The sequence below is a fragment of the Pinus tabuliformis genome, chromosome 8 (genome assembly GCF_031772625.1).
Source record: "Pinus tabuliformis cultivar Carrire ecotype Pingquan chromosome 8, CPIR1, whole genome shotgun sequence".
In the NCBI taxonomy this organism is placed as follows: domain Eukaryota; kingdom Viridiplantae; phylum Streptophyta; class Pinopsida; order Pinales; family Pinaceae; genus Pinus; species Pinus tabuliformis.
The window spans coordinates 1208069306-1208085660 of record NC_142294.1 but is presented as its reverse complement, the minus strand read 5'-3'; the positions used below and the strand labels follow the sequence as shown (position 1 = coordinate 1208085660).

At 35.1% G+C, this 16355-nt stretch overlaps 1 protein-coding gene across 1 annotated transcript; it reads right to left on the bottom strand.

The window, feature by feature from the left end:
• Positions 1-11780: 11780 nt before the first annotated feature.
• Positions 11781-15729, bottom strand: LOC149239705 (acyltransferase GLAUCE-like). The gene is made up of 2 exons (XM_089367178.1): positions 15570-15729; positions 11781-12948 (listed from the first exon to the last, which is right to left on the bottom strand). The coding sequence occupies exons 1-2, from the start codon at positions 15678-15680 to the stop codon at positions 12019-12021; spliced, it is 1041 nt and encodes a 346-aa protein (XP_089223304.1). The 5' UTR covers positions 15681-15729; the 3' UTR covers positions 11781-12018.
• Between the last annotated feature and the right edge of the window lie 626 nt (positions 15730-16355).

Sequence of the window (16355 nt, the reverse complement as noted above, 5' to 3'; positions counted from 1 at the left end):
AAAGCAGCTCAATGTGTTGCATATAAAATGATCATGACTAGGGAAGCTCAAAAACAAAGAAGTATGACGGGGATTACAAAAAGGACCTATAACAACTTTTCGGTTCTTGAAAATGAAGTTGAATGTTCTATTTGCAATAACTTTGGTCATGAAGACTCTGAATGCAGGAGCAGGTTTCAGTAGAAAAAGGAACAAGCCTCAAGCACCAAAACATGGAGAATAAAGGAACCTCAAACAGAAAGATGTGGGATAGCATTTTATGCAGAGGGACAGGAAAATCTATGGTACATTGACAGTGGATGTTCGAAGCATATGACAGGTGATAAAGAAAAACTTGAGTCTTATTCTACTCTAGAAAAGGGAAAGAAAGTCTCTTTTGGAAATGATACTCCTGCAACTATAAAAGGAAAAGGCATTGCTCAGTTAAAAGAAAAGGTCAAGGCTGGAAATGTTTTGTATGTTGATGGATTGAAGCATAATCTTCTAAGTGTCAGCCAGATGTGTGATCAAAGAACCGAGGTTATATTCAGATCAAATGGATGTCTTGTTCGTGATCTTGATACAGGTAAAACAGTGATCAAAGGCAAAAGAACTCCAAATAATCTGTACATATTTGAAGAAGGACAACAACAATGCTATCTGAGCAAGGATGATGAGCACTGGTTATGGCATCGGAGGTTGGGACATCTAAGCTTTTCACAAATAAGGAAAGCATGCAAATATCAGGCAGTTCGCGATCTTCCAGATATCAAAATTCCTGACAACACCATATGCAAATCATGTCAGTTTGGAAAACAAACCAGAACTAACTTTCCAGAGAAAGAAGGATCAGCTAGCATTCCTCTTGAGCTAGTACATACAGATACATGCGGTCCTTTCAGGAAAAGAACACCTCGAGGAGAAGAATACTTGATATTATTCATTGACGATTTCTCCAGGTTTGTCTGGTTAGGACTTATGAAGCACAAAGATGAAGCATTCGAAAAATTCAAATCCTTCAAAGCCTTGGTTGAAAATGAATCAGGTTACAAAATTAAGTGCCTCAGATCCGACAGAGGTGGGGAATTTACTTCAAATGAATTTTTAGATTTCTGTGAAGAACATGGGATAAGAAGAGAATTCTCTACAGCAAGAACTCCTCAGCAAAATGGAGTTGTGGAAAGAATGAACAGAACAGTCCAACAAATGGATCGTGCTATGCTTGATGAGTCAAGAACTCCCGCAACTTTCTGGGGTGAAGTTGCACATGCTGCAGTTGTTATTCTCAACAAAACAAATGTCCGGGTGAAACACACTCAAACTCCTCATGAGCTCTGGAGTGGTAGGACTCCTTCAGTAAAGCACTTCAAAATCTTTGGGAGCAAATGCTATATCAAGAATACTGATGAGCAGCTTGGCAAACTTGAACCTAGAGCAGAAGAAGGCATTCTTCTTGGTTACTCTCCACATAGCAAAGCATACAAATGCTACAATAAAAGACTTGGCAGAATTGTTGACAGCATTGATGTAGTGGTTGATGAGAAGGGATACATTCCTAGGCAAGTAAATCATGAAGACATCGAAGAAGATGAAGGCTACCCCCAACGACAGAATGATGAAGAAGAAGAACCTAAAGAAGAACCTCAAGAAGAACCAGAGGAGCAAACAAGAATAGAAGAAAAGACTCCATCCAGATATGTTCAGAAGAACCATCCAGAATCTCAGATTATGGGGCAGAAAGAAGCAGGTGTACAAACAAGAAGAACAGTTGCAGAAGCTTCAAGCTATTTGGCATTACTCTCCTCTACTGAACCACAAAATGTGAAAGAGGCATGCAAAGATGAATGTTGGGTGAAAGCAATGGATGAAGAACTTGAGCAGATCGAAAAGAACAACACTTGGGAGCTGGTTCCTAGACCAAAAGTTAAGAATGTTATCGGGACAAAATGGGTCTTCAAAAACAAATTGAATGAAAATGGAGAAGTAATTAGAAACAAAGCCAGACTTGTTTGTAAAGGGTATGCGCAGCAAGAAGGAATAGACTTTGAAGAAACCTTTGCTCCTGTTGCAAGACTTGAGGCCATCCGAATGTTCGTTGCTCTCTCAAGTTTTCAAAGCTTCAAAGTATTTCGAATGGACGTGAAATCAGCCTTTCTGAATGGAGACTTGGAAGAAGAAGTGTACATTGAACAGCCATATGGTTTCATTCTTGGAAATGATCCAAATCTTGTATGCAGATTGAAAAAGGCTCTCTATGGTCTCAAACAAGCTCCAAGGGCTTGGTACTACCGTTTGGACAAATATCTTCATCAACAAGGCTTTTCAAAAGGATCGGCAGATAGCAATCTTTATATAAAAGTTGAAAATGACAAATTGCTAATACTTGTTGTGTATGTAGATGACATTATTTTTGGGAGCAATGAAGAAGCTATGAGTCAAAACTTTGCCTTGGTCATGCAGAAAGAATTTGAAATGTCCTTGCTAGGAGAACTGACATATTTCCTTGGTTTGCAAATCCAACAAAAAGAAGGAGAATCTTTTTATCTCAAACCAAGTATCTCAAACAGATTTTGAAGAAATATGGTATGGAAGATGCAAAACCAGTATGTACACCCATGGTCACAGGATGTAGCCTCAGTGCAAATGATGAATCTGCAGCAGTACATCAACCAACCTACAGATCTATGATTGGAAGTTTACTTTATTTGACAGGTACCCGACCAGACATCATGCATGCAGTTGGAATAGTTGGAAGATTTCAGGAAAATCCGAAGGAGACTCATCTTCAGGCAGTGAAGAGAATTTTCAAATATCTTCAAGGGACTCAAAATTATGGCTTATGGTATCCTAGAGATATAGATCTTACACTTCATGCTTATACAGATGCAGATTGGGCCGGAAGCGTGGATGACAGGAAAAGCACAAGTGGTGGTGCGTTCTTTATGGGTTCCAGACTGGTATCTTGGTTCAGCAAGAAACAGAGTTCGATTGCCTTGTCTACAGCTGAAGCGGAATATGTTGCTGCTGCATCTTGTTGCACCCAACTCCTTTGGATGATGCAGACTTTGCAGGATTTTCAAATCACTTGTACGCCACCAATCCCCATCTTATGTGATAACACAAGTGCAATCAGCATCTCAAAGAATCCTGTTATGCATTCAAAAACCAAGCACATACCAATCAAGTATCATTTTCTCCGGGAACAAGTGCTTGAACAGAAGGTCAAGTTGGAGTATGTTCCTTCTAAGGAACAAGTTGCTAATATTCTCACCAAACCATTGCCCAGGGACACTTTTGAATACCTTAGGCAAAAGCTGGGGGTTGTTGATGCATCATCTTATTGCTGAACCTCTTCTGATTGATGGTACAGGTTCAGGGGGAGCATATAATGCATTGTTGGCATTATGGAGGATGTGCAGAAGGAGATCTTGGAAGTAGCTGCAATATGTCTCTATCTCTTTCATGGTGGATTATGGTTCTTCGTTGCAAATCTGGTTCATATTCAGGGGGAGCATGTTCTTAGGGGGAGCATAACCCTTTGCCCTTGATGTCAAAGGGGGAGAATGAAGCTGAAGCTTTGAGGTTGCCATCAAGTCCAAAGGGGGAGATTGTTGGCATTATGGCTAAAGTGTTGTCCTTGATGGCAACCCATTCAGGTGATAGATCACAATACTTCAAGTCAGCAGCAGAGATTGATGATCAGCTATCAAATATTGAAGAAAATAAGGGGTACGCAGGTACACCTTGCATAAGGTGCGTACACGCAGGTCAGTGTTACATAAAGTGCGTACATACCCGCAGTTATCCCGTTCAGGAGGTGCGTACCCCCAGTGCACACATTTCAAGGCAAAGAAATTCACATGTGGGGTTTTCTTATGTTTTACTCTTGGTATTTAGCCGACGGTATTATGTTATTATGGTGTCGGCTCGTGGTATTGATCCATGATTTAAGGAAGAGCTTTCCTATATAAAGCAAAGGAGATCATTTGGCTTGAGCATGTTTTGGGTTGAATGTCTTATGAGGGCTAGATCTGACATATTATGATCTCTCTTGGGAGTATGTCTAGATCTAAATAAGGTGAATCTACTGATGGATTGAGATCTCTTCGGCGCATGTTCAGATCTGTAGATCTGACTGTCTGGGTTATTTCTGAAGTCTTGAAATCATCTATGCCTGAAGGTACGCAGGTACAGTGAAAGAAAAGTGCGTACATACGCAGGAACGAAGCGTTTCAGGTGCGTACATACGCAGGCACAGAAGGGTTGCAGGTGCGAAGGTCCGCAGGCAGTTCAATGGACTCAGAGCGAGGTACGCAGGCTAGCAGTTGAGCAGGATGCGTACGTAAGCAGGCGAGCAGTTGAGCAGGGTGCGTACTGTAAGCAGGCAAGCAGTTGAGCAGGGTGAGTACTGTAAGCAGGCAAGCAGTTGAGCAGGGTGCTTACGTAAGCAGGCGAGCAGTTGAGCAGGGTGCTTACTTCTCTTAAAATCTTTGTTTATCATTGTTGTGTTCTGGGTTTGGTCCTATTATTGTTGATCTGGTTACTACAGTTGAATGGGTGATTCTCTTATACTTGATGATCATTTGATGCTTATGGATCCAGTTTGAAAATTTATGAAAAGTGGTCCTTGTAAGAAAAGAAGTAGGGGGTTGTAGCTCCCTTCCAGGAGAGACTGGAAAACGAGAGAGAGAGTTGTAGCTCTCTGCAGGTTGCAGCCTGCGTACTAGTAAAGGACTGCACCAACACAAAACCATTGTAAAAGGAGTTTTTAATTTGAAAGAAGATAGAGACATATTGCAGCAGGTGGTTTTCACCCACATTGGGTTTCCACCTTACATCTTGTGTTCTTTGGTGTGACTATCTGTTTTCTTTTGTTCATGCTCATTATTTTATGGTACTGACATGCAAAAATAATTCAAAGAAAAAATAAAGAAGATTTATTAAAATAATTAGATAATACTGATTCACCCCCCCTCTCAGTATTATTTCCAACAAAAAGTTGGATAATAAAAGTGTAAAGGGTGTCTTCATTACGTATAGTACATAAACAAAATGTTACAAGTTGTTTTATCATCAAGTAAAACAAATCATAATAATTTGAGATGTTGTCTTTGATGAACAGGGACTTTATCAACCAAAATATGTATAGATATAATCAAAGAAAACTGGGGTATAAATGATAATGGGTCAAATTTTAGCCAAATGATGATAAGAAGAAGTAAGTGGCTAATTAAAGGTCATTCTGAACGTGATATGTTAGATAAAAAAATAAAAATAAGAAAAGAATTACTAAATCACAATGTTCAACTATAAATTTTGCATTGATGGATGAAGTAATGAAGATGGATGATCCGAATAATTATGCACAAGCATCAATGAAGAAAGAATGGAATGAATCCATGGAAGCAAAGTTCAATGCTTTAGTGTAGAATGATACTTGGGATTTGGTCAAATTACCCAAAGGAAAAGATGTAATTTGTACTAAATGGGTGTATAAAGCTAAATATAAATCAAATGGTTCAATTGATAAATATAAATCTTGTTAAGTTTCCAAAGGGTATGCTCAAAAGTAGGGATTCATTATATAGAGGCATTTGCTGTAGTAGCCAATGGACGCAACCATGATGTTTATTGCATTGGTTGCATAGTATAAGTGGATAATTTATTATATGGATGGTAAATGAAAAAATCTATGTACAATAGCCTGAAGGTTTTGAGATTCTAGGAAAAGAAAATTGTGTTACAAGTTAAAGAAAAAATTGTATTGGTTGAAGCAAGCTCCAAGGGCTTGGTACTCAAGAATTGATAAGTATTTCCAAGAGCATGGTTTAGTCAAGAATTCATCTGACCCTAATACTTATATACTTCAGTCAGGGAACAATTTTTAATTGTTTCAAAGGTTTAAATCACTTATGATTGTAGAACTTGGAATGATAGATCTTGGTGAGTTGCATTATTTTTAGGCTATTGAAGTATGGAAAAAGGAAGATGGTATTTTTATGTCACAGGCCAATTATTTTTGGGATATTCTAAAGAAGTTCAACATGTTGAGTTGCAAACCAACAACAACTCCTTTGGAAGTTTGGTTGAAATTATACAGACATGATGGCTCCAATCTAGTTGATGTCACTCCATATTGTCATTTGGTTGGAAATCCTATTTACCTAACTGCAACTCGACCAAACATCAGGGAAATTTTGATGTCAAAAATGGGCCTCAAAACAAACAAAAATGTATTAGAAATTAACTTTAAAAAAACTAATATGATTCAAGATAGTGATGTTATCCCCGGGAGAGAATATTTTAAAGGGAAAAAAAAAAAGAGAAAACCACTTTGTTAATTGTATTTTCGGCTTAACCCCTTATATGTTTATTCAAGTGTCAAGTGTAGATAACCATTGGATGTGGAATTAAATTCCACATCTAACGAGTACCCATTTTGCATACTTCTGAGTAGACCCACATTGGAAAAAAATGAAAATATATGAAAAAGTGTGTAAGACATTTTTTTATGTATTTTCAAAAAAAAATGTGGGTCTACTCGGAAGTATGCAGAGTGGGTACTTGGATGTAGAATTTAAGTACTCATAGTGGGTACTCGTTGGATGTAGAATTTAAGTACGCATCCAATGAGTGTCTATACTTAACACGTAAGTAAACCTATAAAGAGATAAGCCAAAAATACAATTAAAAAAAGAAGTTTCCTTCATTTTTCTTGAAAACTCCATAGCTCTTATTTTATTATTTTAACTATTATTTTATTATTTTACTTAGGATGCCCATTTTATATCTCAAAATTTCCCTAATGTATATCTTACGCAGTGAATATGGTATCTAGTTTTATATCAAAACCCAAGGAATTGCATTGGAAGGGATCTAAGAGGATTTTGAGATATAAGCATGGCTGAATCAAATATGGCTTGGTCTACATATCAACAAAGAATTTTGAACTAATTGGTCATCCAGATTTATATTGGGCAGGTTGCATGGATGACAAGAAATCAACTTCAAAGTATTCATTCAACATGGGTTCAACAACAGTTTTCTAAAATATTCAAAAGCAACCTACAATTTCTCTTCACAATTGAAGCATAATATAAAGCAAAAATAGCAACAGCTTGTGAAGCGGTATGGTTAAGAAGAATTTTGGAAGACCTACATAAGCAATAGGAACAACATACTTTGTTGATTTGTGATAATGAAATTGTTATTACATTGTCCAAGAATCCAATTTTTCATAAGAATACCAAACGCATCGATATGCAATATCATTTTTTTTACACTTGGTTTAACCAGGTGTGATTGAGATTATGTATTATTAAACAGCAGATCAAATTACAGATATTCTCACCAAGGCATACCAAAGAAAAAGCTTTGCAAGTTCATAGATGATCTTGGAATTTCTCCAAATGATTATTATGGGAGAGAAATGCTAGAATAATGATCATTTGTCATATTCTAGAATTATTGTTGTATGCATTTGTTATGTACTTGTTATTGCTGTGAGGTATCAAAGGTTTTAATTTAAATAAAGAACTATTAATTGAAATATTTGTGGAGATAATGTAGACTTTGTTGAGAGATTAGAGGAAATGATTGAGTCGAGCATTAATATTGGCTTTCTTAATGGAAGTGTTTGAGCTTGTCTTGTTAGCTCCATAATTTGTTGGCGTAATAATGTTTAGTTAGTGTGTATGAATGTAAAGATTGAGATTAAAGGGGAGTTAAAAATAATCTCTCATGTTCACTCACTGGTGACTGTCGTCCAGACATTTTTAGAAAAATCATGTAAACCCTACATATCTCTAGAAACAGTTAATCTTGAATGATTATAGAAAATTCTTGATCTATGTAAAATATATTTAATGATGAGGACATGCAATGCCCCAAGTGTGTTTCCAATTTGTTTCATGCATGTCTCTTCCTAACGTTTAATAATGATTTCATATATTGGGTTCCTTTTTGTGCTTGTTGTTTAACAATGGTTTAGTCGAATGCGTTAGGTTGTTAATGGGCACCTAGTGAGCTACAAGCACCCAAAAACTCCCAAAACCTCAACATGGAGCTCACGAAAGCCATAAAAAATCATAATGATGTTTTTCTTTAAATAAAATTCACAAAAAATAGAATTTAGAAACTCCCTTAGCAACTATTTTTTAAATTATTAATGTTATATCTTAAAAATGGTTTAACAAAAAAAAAAAAAAAAAGTTAGAATTATATTTTTGCTCATGAAAACTATAATCATTAATAAAATTTCAAACATCATATTGTGAATAAACTTTATATTTAATAAATAAACACAATAGCTATTAAAACTATGGAATAATAATTGAAAATACAACTTAATCATTTAAAAACTCCAACATCATATTTTAAATAAAATTTCAATTTAATAAATAAACACAATAACTATTTAAAAAACTATAAAGTAATAATTAAAAATACAATTTAATGATTTAAAAACTTTTAAGAAAAAATAACACATAAACAAAACAAAAAAATCTATCATAAAATAGTCAATATATATTTAAAAAAATAAAAGATAAAACCAACATTGAATTGGCTTTAATTACTCTCTCATTATAAACAAAAATTCGATCGAAAAAAATAATTTTCAAAACCAATATTGAATTAACTTTAATTACTCTCTCATTATTCAGAGATGAGCAAGTTATAAAGTTTTTGGGTCATCTCCATGCTTCACACACGGGTGTGAACATTATCTTTACTCTAGACTTAAAAAAGCTTTTTATTTATAATAAATTTGATATAAAAAAATTATCAAAAACCAAACAACCTCATTTTTGACTAATTTAAATTCATTTTTCTTGGTTTATCTTTTTTTTTTCATTAAATATCACAATTTTTTTCCAACACATATATATCTTTTTTAACTTTACTTTTCATCCCTTCTAACTTTACCTTTCATGCATCAACATTATAATAAAATAAACTCACATATATATCCCTTTCAACTTTACCTTATATCTCTTTTAACTTTACCTTTCATCCCTTCTAACTTTACCTTTCATGCATCAACGTTATAATAAGATAAACTCACATATATATCCCTTTCAACTTTACCTTTCATGCATTAATATTATGATAGGATAAACTCAGTTCTCTTAATTTATTTATTTATTTATTTTGTTTTACTAAATATCACAATTTTTTTTTCAAAAACACATAAGTATTCCCTTTGAACTTTACCTTTCATGTATCAACATTATGATAAGATATTACTATAATAATGAAGATGAATATGAATATCATTAAGATCATTCATATACCACTTTCAACTTGATCTTTCATACATCAACATTATGATAGAATATTAGCATTAATTAAGATCGTTCATGTCTACCTCTCCACATTTTATTAACATCATATGATGTTAACATCATGATATAATATTAATGTAAAGATTACCTCATCGCAGAAGCCACAAAATACAAATAGCAGAAGCCTCAAAACAATGTTGCTGATCTTTCTATCACATTTGAACTTCAGATGATGCTTATATTAAAGGATAGGAACATCATATTGAAACCACTAGTTCCCACTGCCGTACCAACCGCACATGAAAGGATAAGAACATCATATTGAAACCACTAGTTCCCATAGGGGAGGGGATTTGAGGAGTGATTTGTTTATCAAATACAATTTAAAATATTTTAGTATAAATTTATGGAGTTGTCTTTAGTGTGATTTTTTGGAGATTCCGGTGACGGAATCCGGCGGAAAAAATTGAGGTTAAATCTTGATTTGTATTATTTAAAATGGGTTTTGAACTACATATTTGGATTCAACACTCTGAAAAACCCCTAAGGATGCTTTGATTGTGCAGAAATTACCTATCAAACTTGGGATTTCAATAAATTGTTGCCGGATTTTGGAGAAATTTGACCGGAAAAACCCACCAAAAAAGCTTCCAAAAAGTCGCATTAAAGACAACTCCTAAATTTATTTTATATTATTTAAATATTTTATATAATCATTTATTTATTTATTTAAAAAAATAAGTGGATATAAATGCAGAATGAACTTTTAGGTTCAATAAAACTCTCACGATTAAAGAAATGTGAAAACCATCAAATTTAACAAGTAAATATGTTTTGCAATTATACCCGGATTCAAGCTCCACATAAAAAAAATATAATAAAACAGCTCAAATATCTTCACACTCCACATGAAAAGTGGAGTGAAGCATGTCAAATATCTGCATTAATGGGTTCCTACTACACCCTTGCATTCGTTGAAGGCGGTTGCCCTGCTATTCAAAGAGCAAACACATCCAACGACATCCCATTCTGCAGAGAAATTACTGGACAACTCATATGGTGACTGTCGCAGAAAAGCATTAGTACGGGAACAGCTTCACCATGAAGAGATATTGCATTAATAAGCACCCTACCACACCCTTGCATTCATTGTTTGTCCCAAGAGACAGTTACAGGTACGATACCAATTTCAATGCCCAACCACATCTAGCGCTATCAAATTCAGAGAAATTACTCTCCAGTTCTTACCCAGTACACCTACGTTCATTAATATGCTGTTGGCATTTAATTGCAAAAATAGAGATGGATGATACTGTTGGTTCAGACATTAAATGTCAGTGGCGAATTCTGCTGGACATATAAATTGCCATAAGTGACATTTTGACTTATTTTCAGTTGGGATTTCACAGACCATTTTAGTTGAAATTTAATTGGTAAGTGGAAAAATTATGATGTTTTGGAATTTAGGTATAGTTTGTTGAATTTATCTTTTAATTTAAAAAAATATTTTTTTAGTTTTTTTCTTTACCATTAAAAAAGTGTGCCAATTTAAAAATGTTTAATTAAATTATATATTTAGAATAATAAAAAATTACAATTTTATTTAATATTATATTATTAAATTTGAACTAAACAAACCAAAACATAAATAATTAAACATTTTAATCACCAAATTTTACAATTTCATTAAAAATCAAAAATCTTATTTCTATATTTCCAAAAACATTATTACAAAAAAACACCATATATTACACCAAATTTCACTGTGACATTCAAATTTCAATGTTTGTTATATCAACATTTTATTTCGAGTAAGAATAATAATTGTTTTAGTGGTTTTCGACATAGATCATAATCAGCACAATTATATAAATTAAATGGCTAGTAAACACTCACCAAATTGGTGTAATAGAAAAAAGCATCAACATATTTTTTTCCTGATACATCTCATATTGCTAAAATTAGAAAAATAAAAAATAATAATTAAATTATATTTTTTAAACTCATTATTAAATATAAAACTCATTAATATAAGTGTTAAATATATACATTTAAAAGAATATGGAACAAGATTCTTAATCATCGAATAGACTTTATTACAATACAATGAGTCAAGACTATGGCTTATTAAGACCATTTCAAAAAACCATAAATAACTTCATATCAAATTTGTTTATATATCGTTTTTTAATTAATTAATTAATGTAGTTAAAAAAAAAAAACAAAAAAAACACTACTTTAGATATAAATTTAGAATATTAAATCTCTATCATCTATCTGACCATTATTCTAAAAACCCTATTTTAAAATAAATATATTTATCAAGTTAATTAATAATTAATTTAATAAAACATCGCCATTCAAATTAATTTAATAAACAAAATAAAATACTAATTTTAAATTTATAATTAATTTAATAAAACATTACAATTCAAATTAATTTAATAAACCACAAAAAATATTAATTAGTTTTATGTAAAATAACGAAAAATCATAATAAAAAAAAGGTAATTGCCATTTGCATCCAAAACATGAATTGAGTATCAATTACATCCAAATTATGATAGTTAAATATATCGCAAGCCAGAAAATACGATTCTGATGTTTAATTCAGAATTCACAAGTGCAAGCTGTAGAAATTTACAATAAAACTTCACTTCACGTTCGCAGAAGACGCACATATAACTAACAAAAACAACGGAAATAATATAATAGTGTAAGCACAACTGTCATTTTCCATGGATGAATGATGTCATTATGAAAGTTGGAATAACTGGTCGAAGCGCGAGAATTGAGGAGGTTGGAGAGCAATGGCAACGTTGAAACCGCCACCTCCACCACCCTTCTGGTTCGGGTTGGGGAGCAACAGGACCAGTTCAGCAGAGTGGCTAATCACAGGGCTCAGATGGAGAGGATGGCCCCACGGATATTCCGCATCCTCTAACCCCAACCTCCACCATGCAACCACGGAAAAACTGTTCACTGCACAAGGTATCCCCTTGTGGACTTCCAGCCAGTCTATCATAGACCTGACATAATCGTTGCCTATTCTGGACAACCCTTGCTGGACCTTGTGCACCAGGGTCGAGAACGGCTCGTCTCGGAGCTCTTTCACCGTTGCTCTCGCATACCCTGGTACCACAGCGTTGCCCGCGTATTCTCTGGGAAGAGGGGGCTCCATTCTGGCCCTGAATTCCACCGGAAACAACACCGTGGAAATCTCGTCACTCGGCATTTCCAACGCCAGACTCCTTGCCCTCCACAGGTGCGCGGTCACCACTTCGAAACTGATGCACTTCTTGATCTTGCCATCCTCCATTGCTTTTTCTTTGAGGCGATGCAGCATTTCTACAGATACGGGAAAGAGCTTCAGCAGAAGCTTCGGCCGCGGTGGGATTTTGATCGGCTCTGACTCTGCGGGCTCCCCGCTGCCTCCTCTTCCCCTGAAAGCTGTCAATCCGCGAGGGATATCGCAAAGCTTGGTGTACTCGAGATGGTTGTGTTCGATTCTCGGAGGAACCCTGGCTTTCAGAATAGTTCGATCCAAGCTTGGTGTGACTTCCAAGCTTTCTCCTTTAATAATGGAAGCCAAATTTACTGTGAAATCGAATGAAGATAGTCCGTCAAAAAGGCAGTGATTGAGTCCAGCCTCAACTGCAAAACCCCCACATTTGAAACGGGTGGCCTGCCAATATCATAGCCGTGAGTAAGATACCAAATGAAACGATCCCGCGAAATCCATTGGTATTGTTCGTTTACTTCTAGGGTTACCAAAACAATAGTTAATTTACAGTACCACGAGAATATACAGATCTTTTGCTATGGACAATGGAGGAGATAAAAATGCACCTTTTGCTCTAAAGAATTCACAAACCATTCTTAATTTTGAAAACCAATTTCCCTCCAAGAAACTAGATAAAATCATTCATTAAATTCACGACCACTTCTTGATTTAGGAAACTTCCTATTTTCCAAACCCCTTAAAATTTTGCTCCATGAGAGACAAATTTGTTTTACTATCAAACTTTCATAAATAAAAGAAACAGAGGGTACGGTGAAAACGTCCAAAGGTTGTGGGAATGCTGTGGGTACGGTGCAATGTCAAAACGGAGGGTACAGTGAAAACGTCCAAAGGATGTAGGGATGCTGTGGGTACAGTGAACGTGTCAGAACAGAGGGTACAGTGAAAATGTCCAAAGGATGTAGGGATGCTGTGAGTAAAGTGAAAATGTCAAAACAGAGGATACAGTGAAAATGTGAAAACAGAGGATACAGTGAAAATGTCCAAAGGATGTGGGGATATCAGGTTTGGAACTTAACATTCTCTGCAATGCCTTTTTGCTTTTTAAACCTATTTGACATTGAGGGAAAAGTATGTGGGGATCAGGTTTGGAACTTGACATTCTCTGCAATGCCTTTTTGCATTTTAAACCTATTTAGGAAAAAATTTGAAACATTAGAAGTGGCAGTTAAAAAAATTGATGGTAAATCTGAAGTGTAAGTAAGTTAAGCACCATATATTCTAATGAGTAATTGAGACAGACAATCTGCTTAGTTACAGCACTTATTATTTGGTGGATCAGCTGGAAATAAGAAATTGGAATAGTGGCATGCTTTAGTTGAAAAATGTTCATGAAAAAAATAAATAAATAAATAAATTGGTGTTATAGAGCTAAACTAGTAAGCTAGTGTGCTTAAAAGTTTCATTTTCCAAGTATAACTACTTACATGCAAGCATACCTCACATTCACTGATATATATAAAACATAGAGCAACAATAGCCAAAATACAGGACCATCATCAAATATTCAATTGACATGCAAAATAAATTTGAAATGCCAGGCAGGGTTGCGATGCTGTGGGTACAGTGAAAATGTTGATGTCAAAACAGAGGGTACAGTGAAAATGTCTGAAGAAAGTGGGCATGCTCTGGGTACAGCGAAAATGTCAAGACTCAAGAGTATATGGGGATGCTTTGGGTACAGTGAACGTGTCAAAACAGAGGGTACAGTGAAAATGTCCAAAGGATGTAGGGATGCTGTGAGTAAAGTGAAAATGTCAAAACAGAGGATACAGTGAAAATGTCCAAAGGATATGGGGATATCAGGTTTGGAACTAACATTCTCTGCAATGCCTTTTTGCTTTTTAAACCTATTTGACATTGAGGGAAAGGATGTGGGGATCAGGTTTGGAACTTGACATTCTCTGCAATGCCTTTTTGCATTTTAAACCTATTTAGGAAAAATTTTGAAACATTAGGAGTGGCAGTAAAAAAAATTGATGGTAAATCTGAAGTGTAAGTAAGTTAAGCACCATATATTCTAATGAGTAATTGAGACAGACAATCTGCTTAGTTACAGCACTTATTTTTTGTCACCATTTTTTTGGAGAATAAGTCGGAAATACACTTATTTCTGGTTCTTGTTACCACTCTTTGGTGGATCAGCTGGAAATAAGAAATTGGAATAGTGGCATGCTTTAGTTGAAAACTGTTTATGAAAAAGAAAAAATGGTGTTATAGAGCTAAACTAGTAAGCTAGTGTGCTTAAAAGTTTCATATTCCAAGTATAACTATGTACATGCAAGCATACCTCACATTCACTGATATATATAAAACATAGAGCAACAATAGCCAAAATACAGATGACCATCATCAAATATTCAATTGACATGCAAAATAAATTTGAAATGCCAGGCAGGGTTGGGATGCTGTGGGTACACTGAAAATGTTGATGTCAAAACAGAGGGTACAGTGAAAATGTCTGAAGAAAGTGGGGATGCTCTGGGTACAGCGAAAATGTCAAGGGTATATGGGGATGCTGTGGCAACAGTGAAACCATCCATTCACATCATTATTGTCACTGTGTTTTGCAATGACAACATTTTGACCAACAACTTATTTTTCTCTCCAAAAGCTTTATTGTAAAACTTTGAAACCCAACCCTCACACTGAGAATCTTCTTTCATTTATTCATCTACTTCCATTTTCTTTTGCCCAGTGCAAGCAACATTTTACTTGCATCTTCAAAGCTCCAAGTCTCATCCATCTTTTCAAGTGTGACCTGTGCAAATTTCACCTCCGAATCTTGCCACCTCTGTGTCAATCTATTTTTTAACATCACAGTGCACTAACTACATAGATTGAATATATAAACACAAACACAGGTCCATTTGAAGTTGGAATATTTTTTCCAGGCTAGTAGGCAAGCAAGCAAGATCAACTGTAACCCTAAAAACAAGATTCACAACTCAACAAGAATTTAATTTAAACATAACCAAAAAAAAGAAAAAAAAGATGGCATAGACCTGTAGGGTAAAGAGCGGGAAATCTTGGAGGTGAGAGTTAGAAACATAGTCCTGCAATATGAGTTGCCTGAACGCTGGGTTGGGAAACTTAATATCCTTCAGCTCTTCCATGGTGAGATCACTTGTCCCCACACCAAAGAAAACCTCGGCGCCATTGCAATCGATCACTTCTCTCTGAATTCGCCCAGGGATGAGTAAGAGATCAATGAAATCTCCAAGTGGAACCAAGAACTATCAGTGGAATGACACTAATAAAAAACCCAGAGCTGACTCAGACCCTTGCAAGACAACTATAAATGGATCCCTCATCTGAGAGATCTAGAGGCTAGAATTTTGTAATTTGTAAGGAAGAGTCGTTGGTTTACCTGTGAGAAGAGACATTTTATTGTTGGGTGATCTTGCTTTTCATGAGGTGAAGAGGGATTTGATGCTGGGAGGATGATGCTGGATCAGACAGCTGGATCGTAATCTTCTCTTCTACTATTAATAAAGTTCTTTGAGTTTTCCTCCATATAATCGTGTATTTGTGAATCTTGTTATTTGTGAATGCAATTGTATGGTCAATGTATTTCTGATTCTGCATTGTTTATGATATTATAGATCGAGATGCTTTGATGGTGTTTTGTTACTTTGACTCTACAGGTATTCTTTAAAGTGGGACAAGTAGGAGAGGAGTTACAAACTCTATCAAGGGAGAGAGAAATCAAGCAAGGAGCCAAGCGGAAGATCCAGGTTGGTCCTCTTTGCTTCTCTCTTATCTATCATACATAAAGGAAATCAAAAATT